Here is an 18,612-nt window from a genome sequence, read left to right as displayed (position 1 = left end):
ATAATATCAGTGTAATTTCTGTTCAAGATGCTCGCATAAGATGTAACTTATATAGGTAAACATTTCTTACACCTTTTTGGATATGTTCACAGGGTCAATGATGATACCTTTACATTTTCTCCTGCTAAACAGGTCTATATTAAAATATGAACAAGCTACCACTTTTGCAGTATCAGCTGTTTTATATTTTGATTATGTTTCACCACATATTGTACATCTGAATAACATGATATAGACTGTATCATCGTTCATAAAAAGTAAGAATAATTGTAATTGATTTTTATCAGTTATTTTCTTGCATGAAATTAGTTTATTATAGGAATGCTAAACAGCATGTTGCCAGAATAGAAAGTACATGTGTATGAGATTGCTATTAATCATCGTCTTCACTGTCACACATATCTGCTGCATACTGGTAGTGGTCATCACTGTCTTCATCAACCATGTTAGCACATTCCACAAGCTTACATGCTGCTGTACACTTGATTCCATTCAACATGCATGTGCATTCTGATGGTCGGCATGCTCGAGTACATCTGCATGAAATTAGGTCTATGACCATTTCAGGTACTGGTGAAGTGGTCATCCAGTTGATCATGAGAGATCCGGCCTGACATTTGGCCCAACCATGATCCTCTGTAGGATCTGGAATGGCAGGGGAATTGTCTAAGCTCCTCCTCCATATTGCAGCCTGGTAGTTTGCCCGGCGTGTGTGTTGCAGGAGGGTATTTTCACATGGTGGCAGCTGGGCAGAGTCAATTTCCCCTCTGTGGCATCGGAAAATGTCATACCCTAGTTCATTTACTTCATGCACTTTGGAATTTCTGCTGTACAGCTTGCAAATGAACTCTTGAATGGTATTAAACATTTTTGAAGACAAATCCCATTGGCTTCCTAGTGAAGTAAATGCATCCCTGTACTTCTCATTTGGGGTGATGAGTTTCAGTCCTTTCAACTTTCCCTGTCCTGCCAGTGCACTCACTGTGTCACAGCCAGTCCAAGGGTGAAGTCCCAACATTGCAGTGCACACTTCAACTCCAAGTGCAGTGGCTCATCGTGAGATGTTGACAAGCCAAAAGGCCCAGTCACACCTTGACGTTTTAGCCAGCTTATGCCGATTTTTGAAAAATTTGTCAAACGCTGGCGCACGTCCAATACGTTATGGGTAAGTTTTGGAAACATTGAGAGCACGCTGAAAAACACTGCCATACGTTGTAGTATGCTGGCTTTCATCGTTGTACTTTGCGGTTGTCCTCAAATGTTAGCATGCTTGAAATTTTACGACTTATGCCAGCGTATGACTCACAAGTTCCGCTACGCTGGCCATAAGTTTTAGGTACGTTATACGATCGTCAACACACGTTACTTTTAAGTTACTTGTAAGTCGAAACACGTCGAGGTAATGTTTAGCATACCCGAAACTTATTTCTAACCTATGAGTAACGTGTTGTAGGCACGTTACGCGATCGTTGACACACGTCAATACACGTTACTTTTAAGTTACTCATGGGCTGAAAGACGTCGGGGTAATGTTTAGCATACCTGAAACTTATTTTTAACCTGTGAGTGACATGTTGTTAACACGCTACACGATCGTTGACACACGTCGACACTCCTTGCTTGTAAGTTACTCATAAGTCGAAACACGTCGAGGTAATGTTTAGCGTCAGTGTTCCAGAATCCATGGTTTTTTTTGTTTGTTTGTTTGTTTTTTTTCTTCGGTATGACGGTGATGTTGACACTTCGATTTCGAGTGCGGTTATCATATTATTAATAGGCTGCCGCTCAACGATTTAAATCATAACCGCACTGGAAATCGAAGTGTCAACATCACCGTCATGCCGAAGAAACCCCGCCCCCCCCAAAAAAAAAACCATGGAGTCTGGAACACTGACGGGTTCCTCCTGTGTGAAGCCCATTTCTATATACCAATTCCCATAAACGCTGCCAATACGCCATTATATTGTAGTTGTAAGTTAGAAACACGTTCATTTAGTTCTTTGGTCGTCCGGAAGACGTCAGTCAAATACGTCTACATACGTCAATGTGTGTTGGAAATACGTAAGGAATTGGTTGAAACTACGTTACTCATAAGTTAGAAATAACTTTCGGGTACGCTAGACATTAGCTAGACGTGTTTTGACTTATGAGTAACTTACAAGTAACTTTTGTCGACATGTGCCAACGTTCGCATATCGCGCGTACAACTTATTACCATCGCATGCGGAACGTGTGAGGCATACGGCAAGTATGTCGTAAAATTTTTAACACGTTTAAAATTACAAGACGTACTCCACTTACTACGACGTATGATAGCGTACTTTAGCGTTCTATTCACGTATACCAAACTTGCCGATACCGTATTCGACATGCGCCAGCGTTTTAGATGCATTTTTCTTAGGTCGGCATACGCTGGCAAGATCGCCAAGGTGTGACTGCGATGTTGACACTTCCATTTCTCCGGCGGTTATGATTTGAATCATTGTGCAGCAGCCTTTTAATAGGCTACGCCACGTGATCGTCGGCGATACGTGCAGCGCTCTGCATAAGTTCGACTATCGTTGGGCATAGGTTGTGAACGCCGACAACTGGCGAAGCATTCGTTGGTATAAGTTATCTATAAGACAACGAAACGTTCTGTGTCCGTTACTAATATGTTATGCATACGACCAACTCGTTATGAATACGTCCGAATCTTAAAAAAAAAAAAACATCAAAAGTTCAACGTAAGCCAGCGTTTTACATACATTTTGACACGTTGCCATCGCTGGCTAAAATGTCAAGGTGTGACTGTGCCTTAAGACGAGTTTTGTTTCCACGCCTTATAGACATTTCACTGTTGATTTGCCTGCACAGACCAAGAGCAATGATGAACACATATGTGTCATCTGCTATTATGAGTAATGCAGGATAACTCACTGAAGCATGCTTGGCATCTAATAAGAGCCGAGTGTCAGCCTCCTCTTGGTCTGATTTAAGAGTTTCTATCTCCTCATGGCTCTCTTGGGTGAACTTGATACATTTTTCACCACATGTGACAAACATTGTTTTGTTGCTAAGTTGTTGTCTTCGCTTGGGATCTTTCCAGCTGTCCTTGAGAAACTGTATCAGGTGATTCTTACTCTCAGCACAGGCCAATAACCTTCTCCAGTTATTTTATTTTATGTCCTGGTCGTATCTGACTAAAGGTTATTCCTTCCTGTGAACCGCGGTTGACATGTTCAGCAGATTTGATTGAGTGGTCTCTGTACACATCAAATACTACATCAGTTCTACTACTTCCATAGCTGGTATGGAGTATTTGTGCTAAAACACGATCAGACAGCTCAGCAAAGGTGTGATTCTCTCCATGCATCTTCTGAATGAGCCCCATTGCATCAATCAGTGTAGCATTTGGTTGAGGAAGTTCTTCAGTGGCTGATACTTTTGTCTCCAGATGCTTTGTGATGACAGATTTATTGGTTTTCTTCACTGTACCATCACAATTTGCAAGTGCCCATGGCAGAGGACCAAGAGGGTGACACAAAATTTTGCACATATCTAGTTTTCTGTTCTGGGCAATGAGGATCATGTTGCCAAACAATCTCCGATCAGCTCTCAAGATAACTTCTTTAGTTGATCCTTTCACTAGCTTCATATTCACTGAAGAAAACGTTTTCAGCCTAAGTTTTTTTCAGTGTGTCATAGAACCCTTCACCCTTCTCAAGTCTGTGCACCCTGAAATTCTGGTAGGCTTCTTCTCCTTTCTCCTGTGCCTTGAAAATGTCATTAGATATTTCAGGAGTGGCCACTGCTCCAGTGGACAGGTCGATGAGATCTGATGGATCCTGATAAAAAGGATTTGACCAACTGTTCTCCAACAGATCAACCATTGATGTAACATCAGACTCATCTCGCTTGATTCGTGAATGCCGTAAATCTGTATGACTAAGTCCTCCACATCTAGCAGATAGGCCTACATGTTCACGCAGTTTCCTCAATGCCATAGCTCGATGTTCAGCTGTAAGATAATACCTGGCAACAGTTCCTGGTTTCAGGCTGAAGCCACATGTTCCTCCTGCAGTCTGGGTGTCCTTATTGACAGTCTCTTCAGTTGTTTGATCCACTGCTATTCAACCAAATGGATTGAAGCTGCTTAGCTGAACTGAAAATCCACCCCCAACAAAGTGAGCATACAACTCTGGGCTTGTCTTCTGAAGTTGGCACATCTGGGCATAGTAGACTGGAAGATACCTTGCATAATTGGTTTTGTCCATTGCAAAACACCATGGAATCATTTTTCTGATGCATGCAAGATGTAGTTGCCAGTCACCTTCTCTGTCGGCAGGAAGAAGCCCAATCAAAATTTCGATCATTTCCACATATGTCATCCAAAATGCTGCCAATGGGCCTTTGTCAGTTTTCAGAACCTTTATATTAAGTTAGCACTGAATATATGCAAAATTCTGTTGCATGATTCATCCTTAACTGCAGCATCATAAGTTGCGACACTTGTGTCATTACATAGCATGTGGACTTCCTGGATGGTATGATTCAACTTTTCAAGATCTTCAACATGATTCTCTTCAAGCCAGTGTACAAAGCTTCTCCATATTAACCTCATCATTTCTTCATTGGTGAGTTTGTGGAAACGTACTGCCCGGTGTGGAAACGTTTGTGAAAACGCACTTTCCTTCAAGGACTTTATTTATAGATCCTTCAGCAATGACTCCTGCTTCCACAGCCAGGTCATGTAGCCCAGCATCTCCAAAGAGCTTGCTAATGATGGACAAAAAGTTGCACATCACATGAAAACCTGCTTCCACAGCCAGGTCACGTAGCCCAGCATCTCAAAAGAGCTTGCCAATTCTGGACAGAAAGTTGCACATCACATGAAAATTTCCGAGCATCAGAACAATGCTTCCATATTTACCTGCATATTTGCAAGCCACTTCTGTTGCTTTGGCATATTGAGTTTGATCCATTACTACTGCTATGTTTTGGAGATGAAGCAACTTTTGGATATTTAGTGACTGATACATAATTTCTTGAACAGTTGCCATTTCTGTAGCTGGGGCATTTATAGTTGGGAGGTAACCCACAGTGTCTTGTGAAATTACAATATCTCTTCTGGTTTGTATATTAAATCCAGTCCATGAAGCAATCGTCTGATTGTCAGTCTCTTGTTCCCGTGCTATCATCCAAAGGTGATTCTTTTGTGAAGTTTCCAATGCTGCATCATTTTCAGGAAGTTCAGTCACTGGTAGTGATGGCAGTCCTTCTCATTTTCCAGAGATATAATGAGGAAGCTGTCTCTCATTTGGACAGATTGATCTCCTTTTGTCTTTCTTGTTTACTGTCATAACTGCTTTTTGTGGCTGACGTGATGATGATGTTGGCTGAATGATTATGCCATTCACACGATGAGAAGTTCCAGCACCACTCAGTACTTCCTCCTGTCTATCTATGTTGTCAAATGACAGTACAGTTGGGATGAAGGAATGTATATTGGAAGGAAGAGGGAAATGATAATCTTCTGCACTCTTTAGCTTTTCAATACATAGTGCAGTTTCAATCTCCTCTAAGGTGGAGTAAGAAGATGCATGTCCCAGCCGGTTCATGAATTTGATCAGTTCCTCATTTCCTGTCAGTCTTTATAACCCATGGAATCAAAATATACTTTGAGGTGATTACTTTGCCTGCTGATACAGCTGTGACAATGTCTTGGGCAATGGACCATGAAAGCCTCTCATAAAGGGAGGATGCTGCATTCTTACCATTAAGTAAGAGATTCAGGAACTGCACAAGGCAATCAGGGAAGTATATGTATGTGATATTAAGTTCCCGAGGGTCAGGGGGCCAAGGCTGCTCTTTAATTGCACATTTTACTTGTTCACGTAAAAGCTGGGCTACTTGAGTTATCATAGATTTTAGATCTTGCTACTTCACAAGAATGTCATATTCTTCCTTTAACTGAACATAGTCAACTGCCATGGAGTCTACTGTCAAGTTCTCTGGCCTTATATATATACTCTGTGGGCAACTGTGAAGAAATGCAAAGAATCTCCAAACTCTGCATAGAGATTGCGTCGCATCTGATTTTTGGTTGCCTCTGTAACTTCAAACCAATTACTTTCCATGAAGCATACAACTTTGGCAGTGAGATCAGACAGTGCAACAATACGAGGGTTTGAGAAGACATCGATATGGATATATTCACACACCTAGCTGAATGCAGCCCTCTCCTGTTTTTGGTAAGGATTGTCTGCACCACTGCATTCAGAAGAGATTCTTTCAGTTTGTTCCCTCGTATAATTCCTGTAACATGTTTTGTGATAATGTGCTTCAGCAGCAACAATATCTCGAGCAGTAATAGATAAAATTCTGTCATCCTGAAGTTCAGTTGCAATATCACGAATGGTTTTGTCAGCCCTGAGCTCAACTGCTGGCTTCAATGGTTCCCGGCTATTAGTTCCTTTAATGTATTTGCTCTTGCTTTGGCAAAAGATGCATATCGTATTGTATACTCTTGATTGTGTACTAGATGCTTGCCTTGTTGAATGTCTCGTCCTTAAAGAGTCTTGTTCATTTATGTACTCTTGTTTCTTCACAATTAAAAGTTTATTTTATGGGTGAAATTGGATCTGCAATCCCTGTGATATTTAATATTAGAAAAGATGGTTTCATTGTTTTCAGCAGTATTGATAATTGGCTGAAAATGTTGAATCTCAGCAGCTTGGCACAGGGTTTTCCATGATTCTTCATATCTGGGGGATGATAAATCATAAAGTGGAGATTTTCCCCCACATATAATGCATGTACCGCTCTCTGTCTTCAAAAGTTTCGGCTCAACTTCCTCTTCTGCCATGCTGATATGGTAAGTGGCAACAGGTTTCTGAAATATTAAAAATAAATCAGTTCCAGAAGCTGCAATGATATGTTTTATCAACAATGTTTTATCAACAACAATGTTATTTGAGAGGGCCTTACAGGGGTTTTAGCTTGGATCCCAAATATGTAAAAAACAGTACACATATGACAAATATTTGGATGAAACAGCAGTTTTAACAATGATAATGAAATATATTTTGTTGTTTATATCTGGTAATATCATAAATACCACAATCATATGAAATAGCACAAATTATGTGGCCTGTATATACATGTATTTCTGCAAATTTAGTACACGGTTTTATTTACTTAACTCATGGTTGGCACTTTTGGCTCCCAACAATAGTGTACTAAAGGGGTTGTACTGTGTAATCTTTACATTTCAGTTGTTAGCTCATCTTGAAACATCTCACACAACCCATTTGGCTGCATCACTTCTGTGACCTAAATTCTGTTAGTTGGTTACATGCTGTCATCATTTCTATTTTAGCACTGCTTCACTCTGAAGGACTATCTCAAAGGTTACAGTGATGAGGGGACCAGATCAAATATAATTACTTTAATACATTTATGTATGAATTAAATATGAAAGCAGCCTAATCCATGGGTTAACATATTGAAAATAAAATTGACCCTATAAAACTGTTAAGAAAAGTATTAAAAATGCAAAATAATATGAAAAAATAATTGATCAAAACAATTAATTTAATTGAAAGTAAGTCAAAATATTAGAAAAACCCTACTGAATAGTTGTTAATGAATTATATAGGTCCCTTGAACTGAGATTACAATGTTACAGTGATAATACTGGCCAAAAACGACAACTCATGGGAGATTTGACTGTCGTGTATATATTTAAATTCCCTGCTATATGATTTGAAAGAGTGCTATGATTCGGACTCTATATCACTAATATTAATGTCAAATAACCAAGTCATGCATAAATACCTTGAAATTTGTTAACTTTGATATTTATGGTGATTTTAGTTGAACAAATATGGAAAAAAATGTTACAAAACGCCACTTTTTCACATTTGTGTTCATAAATAAAAAAGTAATTAACATTACTGAACACAGTGCACACCAAAAGATGCAGAATTTTACACTGAATCATATGAATGTGACATCATGTTGCTGTAGCAAGTCACAAATCTGATCTGGCCTGACCTGACAATAAGGGATAGTTGAGGCCTTCAAAATATTTTTATACCCATCCCCTGATCTGTGCCTTTCCACAATATTATCCCAGAGGTCTTTTGAAAGCTCCTTGACTCTCATGGTTGAGTCTTTGCTGAAAAATTCACAACCCAGCAGAGGAAACCTACAGGAACAGCTGATTTTATTCTCAAATCATCACAATCACTACAATTTAACACATGTTTAGGCAAATTAACTTGGTGTGTGATTTTGAAGGTGATTCGTTACACCTGAGCTAATTTACAATTTCTATTATATGGGAGGGGGGGTGGTGGATACTCCTCCAAACAAGATAGTCTCGTTTTATATTTTCAATTAATTTTCTGAAATTTGTAGAAGTCGTTTTTCATTGGAAGTTATGGGTTACAATGTGTAAATAAAGTTGGAAAAAGTCTGATGATATATATATATATATATATATATATATATATATATATATATATATATATATATATATATATATATATATATATATATATATATTGAAAGCGGGGTATGCATTCACATTGCTTGCACACTGTGTAAGCATATCAACTGTGCTTCCCCCTTGTCTCAGGTCGCTCACCTGCATTGTTTTCATTTACTTATATTTTCATTTGTGGATGTTGTCAGATGATTCTGTGATTTATCCCGGTGTTGCGGCTTCGGTGTCCATCGGCATGCAAAATTTCAGCTTTTTACGTCACCCGGAAAGTACCGATTTTTAATATCATTTCGTGAGTCAGTCAGTGGTGAGAAAGATCTTAATATAACATATATATATATATATATAGTGTAATATATATCTATATATGTATATATATATATATATATATATATATATATATATATATATATATATATATATATATATATATATATATACATATACATATATTCCTATTAATCTTTTATTTATATGTATATCCACATATTTTTAAGAACTGCATATCACACTATTCCTGCTACAATTAGATTAAATGCAATTCCCTCATTCAAACTATCCATCATAGACTGCTTTGAAAAAGGAACAGAACGTCATCATTTTCATCAGTTCATCACGGCAAAAAGTTTTGAATGTTCTCTGAATGGGCACGAATGAGTTAACTCACCATAAACCTCCTCATATGGCATGAACACAATCATGGTGTGCATGTAAAGGGCCTGGTTCACAATCTACAGATTTTGAGGTTCTTAAAATTTTTTGGAGATTTGCAAATATTAAAAAAAAAACGCCTAAAAAAAAAAAACCCCGTGCTATGTGCATGAAGCAAAATCATACCTACTGCTTATAATTCAAAAGACCTCACTGTACAGGAAAACGTGTGGACAGGAATACTGGAATACTGTACTGTAAATGGTGGACAATTGTAATACCCTCCCCCACCTGGAGGCGGTGCTACACGATGCACACCAACATAGAGAATTTGCATCCCTCCCCCTCCCCTCCCCCAAGACAACCGGCAAAGAGAAAACACCCCTATACATTATTTAGGGTCATACTGATCCTATGCAGCAAGTCTGGATGTAATCGGTCCAGAACTGTAGGATGAGGAGTAGTGCGACACAAAAACAAACACATGAACAAACACTGGTCTGTGAATTATACTTATAGTAAGGATAAGGATACAGGTCTTTGACCAAAGCTGTTATTTACTCTCCAATACTTTTACTGCTGATTAACGACAGGACCCCCCACTGGACCCCACTCCAACACCTGCTGCATAGATCCACTACTGAATCTTTTTCTTATATTGAATAAAAAACACAAACAATATTTCTATTTTGATGCCTGTTTACCAGCCTTCTAAGATTTCAAAATGACCGCCATTCACAACCCACATTTCCCATATCTCGGCTTCTCAGCCAGGTAGGCTATTGATAATTAAATGCATAATTAAACTAGAACGGCATTCGCAGAGCACATGGTCTCATCTCGCATATTTATTCTGAACAAAAATACCATCCCCAACAAAACACACGACTATTATGGTCCACTGCTATGATGACCAAGACACCCATATAATCCATGCACGCAACGATGTCACATAGTTTATTGGCATGGGTTACGAATATCATAAATTAAATTCTTCACTCACATCCGGTCATCGATCAGATATATGAAGTTTCAGATTTTTCCGATAAGGATTTCAATTCAAACAATTATGCCTGGAATACCACTTCACCGATGATGTCATTGTCATCCTATGTAACCCATGTGGAGTTGATGACATGCCAAGTTTCAATTTTGTTTTTTGTTTTTGTGCGGTTTCAGAGAAAATGATGTCCAAATCTTTCCTTTAATCCAATATGGCTGCCAATATGTGACTTATGACGTCAGAGTCAGCAATAAAATATTCCACATGGGGAGTCCCTCCTGTGTTTAAAGTTCTGCATCGATCGAACAAGCGGTTGCAGAGAAAAACATATTTAAAGCGAAAAAGATGTGGACACACAAAAGACTGGGTGAGACTAATTATGACGGCCCCCAGTGGAGTGCATACCTCTCTCTGCCAGGCTGAACAGTTTCCGTTTTATATCCCACTGATCGGCTGGATCTGCATCTGAACCTAAACCAAAATCTAATCAGCTTGTTCTTGTCACCGACCAAACTCATTCACCAAGTTTCGTTCGAATTCGTCTCCAACTTTTTTTGAGATATCGTGCTATCCGTATTTGGCCATAAATCTCAATAGTGAAGAATCACCTAAAAATTATGGTATCCGGATCCGGATCTTCACCAAAACCCAATCAATTCGTCCTAGTCACACACCCAACATATCCACCAAATATCTGTTTTTTATCTGTACTTTACTTTCTGAAATATCCCGCTCACAGACAAACAGAAGTGAAAACATAACCTTCGTCCACCTTCGGTGACGGAGGTAATGACAGACTTTTGAGTCTAACAAGAGGCTATGACGCTATTATTCTTGTTAACCTCCGCCATCGAAGATAGGTGGAGGTTACTGTTTTCACCCCTTTCTGTTTGTTTGTTTGTGAACAGTATTACGGAAAAACTCCTCGACGGATTTCAACGAAACTTGGTGGGGGGGTTAGGTCTGGTCCAAGGATCATGCCATTAGATTTTGGACTTGGTCCAAAATCCAATATGGCCGCTATGGCGGCCAATTTGAAAAAATATTTGAATTTTTTTTTTGCATTTCTACATGTTTTAAGTGATTTCCAACCCCCCCCCCAAAAAAAATATTGTTAGAGAATAAAAAAAATTTGCAATTTTTTTCAACAAAATTTCGATTTTTTTTTTTGCATTTCTACATGTTATAAGTGATTTCCAACAAAAAAAAACATGCCAGAATTTTAATTGCGGCTGATTTTGGAACTTCCGGTGGCTATACCCATGTAAAATCAATTTCTCTCTCAAGGAATCTAGTTATGACGAATGAATTGAGTATGTAAAAGTTAAAAGTAAAAGGGAAAGTTGCAAACTATAACTCTGTCAGCACTGTTGACGTCAAATTGAATGAATAGGATATCAGGTTCACTTTAGTGACCTAGCAGTATTGGCGGTGGAGGTTTTGCACTGTACCGAGTGCTCCCCCTCTAGTTTTTTATGTTTAAGTCAAAGGGAAGACTCCCTCAAGAGCATGAGAGAAAAGGTTAATGTTGGCAATATAAATGGGCAGCTGCATTGTGGACCTAAAAAGTGAACCATCATAAATCTGCAGGACCTTGTAATCTGAGCAGAATGTATCAGCCAATCTTTAACGAGGCATGTGGGAAAGCAGTTTGAAGTTTCAGCACAATGCAGTACAGTACTCATGTATAACATCCTTGACACTTATAAAATATGTTATTGTAGTGTGTGTGTGTGCAGTGTGTCGTTGGTTGTTAACTCCATATGTGGGTTTGAAAAGGTGAAACAGAGCCTTCCCAGGTCTCAAAGTATCCACCCTCGTGTGTGTGTGCGTGCGTGTGCGTGTGCGTGTGCGTGTGTGTGTGTGTGTGTGTGTGTGTGTGTGTGTGTGTGTAGGTTTGTGTAGAATCGTGAAAAGGAATATTTCCTCATCGACCCCCTCGAAGAAGAAATCTTTGTGGTGTGACCTTTAGATGGATCCATAGTGATTTGGGGTTTTGAAGCGTCATTTTGAGCTCGTTTTTACTCACGCATCTAAAGCCAGTTACCTTTGGAGAGGGCGTGATCTCTTCTTTTGCTGATGTTTCTGGCTCACTGAATGAACCTTTATTCACTGTAAAGATGGGAGAAGCTACAGTCAGTTATACTTTGGGATACTTCGAAATAATTCCAAATATAAACCATTTTTCTGCATACCATGCATCACAGAGTTGTATGTCATGGGAGGTGGTGGGTTTGGACTCCTCTCCTTCCTTTTTCGAAAAATTATTATGATGCATTTACCTTATTATACATACAAAAAATTTTTTTTTTTTTTGAAATATAAATTATTACACATCATTTAAAAATAGCGAAATTTATTTTAACTTGTTTTCATCAGAAAATATAACCAAGATATTCTCAGTGAACACGATGCACCAATGGTACTTACTGGCAATGTATTTTTCAACATTTTAAAGAGACACGTAGACACCTCTCCATCCCACCCAGTTGTTCCTTACAATAATCAAAATCTTGGATCTATCACTCCAATATATTTGCCCTAGAGTTGGCGGCCTACTTTTTAACCTTCCCACCTTTCTGCCTCCACCTGGGTGGGGGCTGCTGTGCGGATGCTTGTCCTATCGTTGAGTATCTCGAAGGCTCTCGGTGGGCCCTACGTCTGGGTTGTGGTGGGTCCCTTGTCATGGTCTCCACTCTCCGATCAGCTGGTTGGAGTTGGAAATGATAGCAGTGGTTACAGGTGAAACAATGAGATGGGGCTGCAGCAAGGTTTTGCATTTAGGAAATAGTGGAAACATTTCTAGGGGCAAAATAAGTCTTTTCAAAATGGGGGGGGGCGACCCCAGACAGATGGGGAGTAGGTAGATTTACAGTGGGGGTTGAGGAAGAGAAAAAGGCAATTTTAGGCTCATGAAAAGAGTAAAGCTACAAAGAGGGAGCCATTAAAAAAAGCAACGAGTGGTGAGAGCAGGGAGGAAAGAAAAAAGTGGAAAGGGAGGATTTAAAAGCATTGTTGCATTTATGGGGAAAGAGCAATTGTTAGATTAAGACTTAGACCATGTATTTTCAAATAGCTTAAGAACTTCTTCCTTGTATTAAGGGTGTTTAGTGTAAGGGTTCTTTAAATGTTCCCTGCAAAGGAGATGGGAGAATGTGCTTGTACAGGTATCTATGTAGGTTAAAAAAATCCCATATATTTGTTCTCTGCAAAACGGTGTGTCCTGGCAGGGTCACGTTCCCCTCTCCCCCCCCCCCCCACCAAAAGAGGGAGATAGACAGCAGTGGAGGAGCTATCAGTGTGCTGGAGGCAGGTATTTGTTCATTGCCAAGGTTGGGATTTGTGGATGTTCCCCGGAGGTAGAGACATGGGCCTTAGGGCGAGGTCTTCAAGGCCATCAGTAATGATGCCATGATGACACTAATTGGTAGAACTCCTGGAACTATGAGTGGCGAAACCTCTGGGGGTGAAGACCTTTGCGGACTATCATTGTGAGCCTTGGGAGGCAGAGACAAGCTCTGTGCTCTTCGTCATTTGCCTTTTCCTCTGTGCTGCCCGGTCTCATTTGAGTGCTGAGTGTGTGTGGCACTGAGAGGGGAGAAAGGTTGTTGGCTTGTAGTCTCGGATTTGTGTTTATCATATATTGTGCCAAAAAATTTTCAAAAGATATTTTAAGGGACAACTTGCTCCTGGTTTCCACCATTGCATTGCACAGACGATAATTTCGTTTGGGATTCCGAGAGGGGTTAATTTTATTGTTGTTCGGTTTTCTGCCCGGCATAGTAATAGGTCTGGCTGGATCACAGTCTGGCAACAGCCGGCTTAAGGGGAACAATTTTAGTTTGGCTTTCCTAGGAGTCTCAGCGGCTTCAGCATGGACGGTAACTGCCACTGGTGTGGTAGAGTTTTGGCAGGAGGTTGCTGTCTACGTGACAGTACCCTCCCAGTGGTGTTATTGACCAAAATGTTGGGTAACCCATGCGCATCTGCGATTTTGAAATACCAAGCTGTTAGGGAGGGGTAGTTTTACCTGTTATTGGATCTTCATCTATGGTGGAGATAGTGGAGGTTGGTGAGCATCTAGGGATGAGTCAGTAGTCACGTCAACATATTATTGGAAAGGCTTCTGTTAAGAGTTGGAGAATGTGACTGTGCAGGTAAACAATTGGATTTGTAGCGAGAGAAGTCTAAGATGCAAATATCAGTGGGAGAAGTCAGAAACAGTGGAGCAGTTGAATTTTTGAAGGAGAGAGGGTTCGATTCTGGAGGATTGGATAACACGGCTAATTGAGCCGATAATGGCATGAAGGTACTGGAGAGGATTCTGGAAGAGAAGATAAGGAAGAGTGTGGAGACGGAGATCCGCGAAGAGCAACAGGGGTTTTTAAAGGGAAGGGGGATGATGGGTGGGATGTTCATGCTGAGACAGCTGGTGGAAAAGTGGCTGCAGGTGCGAGGAAAAATGGAATGGGGATTTGTGTACCTTGAGAAGGCCGATGACACTGTTCCAAGAGAAATGGTGATGGTGACACTGAGATGGATGGGAGTGCTGGAAGCAGAAGTTAGGGTGGTGGAAGGAATGTATAAGGGACACTGGGGGAGTGGAAGGTACTGGGGGAGTGGAAGGAGGCATTTGGGAAACATGTATTGAAGATGAGTATGGAGAAGACTGAGATGATGTTGGTCGGGCAGCAGAGAAAATAAATGAATATCAGGTTAGAGGAAAAGGAGATCAGAAAGGGAGATAGGTCTGAGTATCTGAGGGGAACAGTGACCAGGTCACATCAGAGGCAGAGATGCAGAGTACCGGCAGGTGCAAATACATGGAGGTGGGTTGAGGAAATGATGGTAGACAGAAAAATTCCAAGGAAACTGAAAGGGAAAGTTCTGGTGTCATGTGTTTGCTGGCTTACCTTTACAGTCTGGATATGGTGGCACTAACAGAGAGACAACAACAGAGGTTGCAGTTCTGCGAGAACAACTGGGTCAAAAGGATTGTGGGAGTGAAGAGGGTGGATAGAAGGAGGATGGATGACCTCGGTGAGGAGATTGGTGTGCAAGTAAGCTTTATGGGGAGATTGGTAAAATATCTGCTAAATTGGGCTGGTCATGTGGGGTGGATAGGGGAAGAGATAATGGCAAAGAGAGCAGATAAGTTGAGGGAGCAAGGTTGGAGATAAAGAGGTAGACCGTGACTGAGATTGGAAGATTGCGTGAGGAGGGATATGAATAAGTTCGGGTGGTTTGAGAGTAGATAGAGTTAGCTGAGGACAGAGGGAAGTGCAGGAGTATCGTGGTCAAGGCAATATAAAACATTGGTACCATTGGACCTCACCCCTTATGAAGGGAAGAGAAGGAGAAGAAGAATTCTAGGCTTGTGGACGAGATAGAACATAGAATGGATCAGGACGTAACAGACAAAAGGAACAAATGAGTGAGGTACTCAGGGGGAAACATACCTACAGCGGGATTGAGTGACAAAAATAGAGGTAGGAGGAGAGGAGAAATATGGGATGTAGGGAAGAATGAGAGTGAGGGGGAGGACCCAGTGGCTAAACAAGATGGACCCAGCTACAAACTCTCAGGAAGGAACAAATGTAAAAACGTGGAAAGATGTGGGCTTGGGGAGGGTTAATGGTGTGAGAAAAGATTATGGTTGTGGATGGGGGATGATCTGAGATGGTGGTGAACAGCTGTCATGAAGCCTTGGAGGGATGAAACAGATTTAGGAGACTGTGGAAGTTAGTTCCACAGGTGAGAAAAAAACAAACAAAAAAAAAACAGAGGAACGAATGAGTGGAGGTGGGCAGCGATTCTGGATTTTGGGAGTTTCATGAGAAGGGGGTTACTGGCAAACCACAATCAATGATGAAAGTGAGATGGCAGGTTTATTACATCGTTATTTCACTTCGTTATTTATGCAACAGCTACCAGTAAGTAAGTACCTGCAGAGCAGGTAAGTGGGGGTATTAAGCAATATATTTAACAGCTCACTGAAATCAGGACAGCTACCAGTTGATTGATGAGTCCCAAATGTAAAACCAATATTTAAGGATTGATTGAGGGAAGCACTGGAGAGCGATAGACTTGTTAGCCCAACTTCAGTCGTGGGGATTTAAGGTATTGCAAAATAGTGAATATGAATAAGGTAAGGAAGTGTTTAAATTACATTTAAATAAGTCAAAAATTGTGAGCATGGATTTGCAAAAGGGAGATAATGTCTCACAAACTTGTGGAATTTTATGACGAAGTGATTTATGAAGAATTTATGATTTATGAAGGAATTTTTTGAAGTTGGAATATAATGAGAGTGCAGTTGATCTAAGCATTCAATAAGATACCACACCGAAGGTTGCAAGTTAAAATGTGAACTTGTGGAGTTACTTGTACAACAGTAAACTGTATTGAGAACTGAGGAATATGTACTATACTTTGTCATGGCAAGTGGACTTCTGATTCGGGGATTTTTCAACATGTTGATCAAATCTGCAGCTGCTGTTTCCCCCTCATTCAAGCTAATTTTTTTTTTGAACGGGACCCATCGTGTTGTTAGCTCCGCCAATGAAGGTGGAAGGAGGTTATGTTTTCACCCCTGTTTGTCTGTCTGTTTTTGTACAGGATATATTAAAAAGTTGTGGACGGATTTGGATGAAACTTGGTGGACATGCTGGGTGCTTGACAAGGTGGAATTGATTCAATTTTGTTGAAGATCCGAATGCAAGAATTTTTTTTAGGTGATTCTTCACCATTGAGGGATTGGGATAAAAATGATATATGGCACGATATTTCAAAAATGTATTGGGCCCAATGTGTTCTCCTGGATCAGGCATTGTGTGGCACAGGTACTGCATGTGCTCTGTCGAGTGCCCCTCTAGTTTTGTTGTGTTTTCATCTGTGTTGCTGTTGGTGTTTCCACCTAATTTTTCATGTTAAATCGTACCTTGTTCTGCTGTATAGTAGAATTTGTTTGTGTTGTTCAAGGCCTACTCCTCGGATAGCTGCTGTGAAAAACCTGTTTCACTTTTGTCTCAATCTTCCTCTTTTTCCTTCTTTCTTCCAAAAGATTGTACTTTTGACCTTTTCAACACTATCCTATTCCCCCTCCCCCTCCTGTTCTCCATGTTTTTTTTCTCAATATCTCCAAACTAAATCTTGATTGAATATATAGGCTTCTTCCTTTAAAAACATTTTTTTTATTTTAAATACTTCCCTTTCTCAAATTTTCTCAATTGAAAGTACCCACAAGTTGTTATTGTTCACCTGAACTATTCCTCTGCTCCTTCTTCTTCACAAAGATTATTTTTCAAAACTGTCTGTCAGCTAAACACTTGGTAAACAAACCCTCCTCCCGCACCAACATCATTATCTTTCTCCATGCCTTCCACAAAAATTCTTACCTCCCGTCCCATCATTTTTATCTCCATTTGCTCAATTTTGGAATTTGGAATTGGCATCCTTCCACTTCATGTCCTCTCTTTCTGCTTCCCCCCTCAGAGCTTCATGTCCTCCATTTCTGCATCCCTCCTCACCTCACCCTCTAAATGCTACCCCCTCAATACACCCCTTCAAATGCTTCCCCCTCACCTTCCCCCCAAAGCCTTCCCCTCACCCTGCCCCTGCAAAAACTTTCTCCCTCTCCCATCTTACACCCAACCAATGCCTCCTCCATCCATCCATCCATTAGGGCCATACTCTGTACAGAGTGTTGATGCTGCCTAAGCAGTCTTCTTGGCTATTGAGCACAATCCTGGACTGGTGGCCACTCTGACACAGGATACCAGCAAGCCTCCTCCCTTGTCCTAAACTGGATGGACCTCAAATATCCGAGGTGCATGCTCCAACCTGATAAGTCTCTAAATCCGGGCCGCTGCTGATGAACCAAACTTCATCTGTTTAACAGAATCCTTCCTCCGATAGGATGTCCCTGACTCTTTAGTGCCTCTCCTGAGCTATTGTCTCCTCCCATTTGATAGACATGAACCACGCTCTAGCGGTAGAGTTGCACTTTACATCAATAACTAAATTTATCACTGTGCTTCTACTGATCTTACACCTCCCAATCTCCAGGAGTACCTTTGACTGTGACGCCAGCAATAAGTGTGTGTCCACTCTCAGGAGAGTGAGAAAACGATATCTGTCCAACTTCCAGATTGAACTTACAAATCTGGTGGCACCTTGTGTAGTCTGTTTCAGAAGTATGCTCCTTCTCAATTCCTTCCCTCTCTCCAAATGGCACCACAGCAGTCTCCACTCATGAGAAGGCCGAATACCTCAATTCTGTATTTGTTTCCAAATCTTACATCTCCAACCCCTCACTCTCTGTGTACACACCCTACCCAGTCGCATATATCTGCTCCTGGAATCCATGTATTTTGCAACTGATAAGGTGGAGAAGTTTCTGGCAACCCTCGACTGATTCTGCAAATGGACCGGGCGGCATCAGCACATGTGTCCGAAAAAGCTGTGC

General features: G+C 40.6%; 1 protein-coding gene and 2 pseudogenes across 2 annotated transcripts in view; all 3 read right to left on the bottom strand.

Moving 5' to 3' along the window:
* Window positions 1-18,612, bottom strand: part of LOC147031632 (uncharacterized) — a 99,433-nt gene that overhangs the window by 65,140 nt on the left and 15,681 nt on the right. For both annotated transcript variants that reach the window (XM_085866082.1, XM_085866073.1), the window contains exons 5-6: window positions 12,721-12,852; window positions 12,193-12,257 (exon numbers count right to left, since the gene is read on the bottom strand). In XM_085866082.1, the coding sequence (XP_085722208.1) occupies window positions 12,193-12,257; window positions 12,721-12,852 (197 nt within the window). The remainder of the gene's footprint in view (window positions 1-12,192; window positions 12,258-12,720; window positions 12,853-18,612) is intronic.
* Window positions 374-5,904, bottom strand: LOC147031634 (uncharacterized; annotated as a pseudogene).
* Window positions 5,920-6,847, bottom strand: LOC147031633 (uncharacterized; annotated as a pseudogene).

The sequence above is a fragment of the Eptatretus burgeri genome, chromosome 2, assembly GCF_056783735.1.
Source record: "Eptatretus burgeri isolate ZD-2024b chromosome 2, Ebu_testis_v1, whole genome shotgun sequence".
Lineage (NCBI taxonomy): Eukaryota > Metazoa > Chordata > Myxini > Myxiniformes > Myxinidae > Eptatretus > Eptatretus burgeri.
The sequence above is the reverse complement of the archived record's forward strand: the minus strand, read 5'-3'. Positions and strand labels throughout refer to the sequence as shown.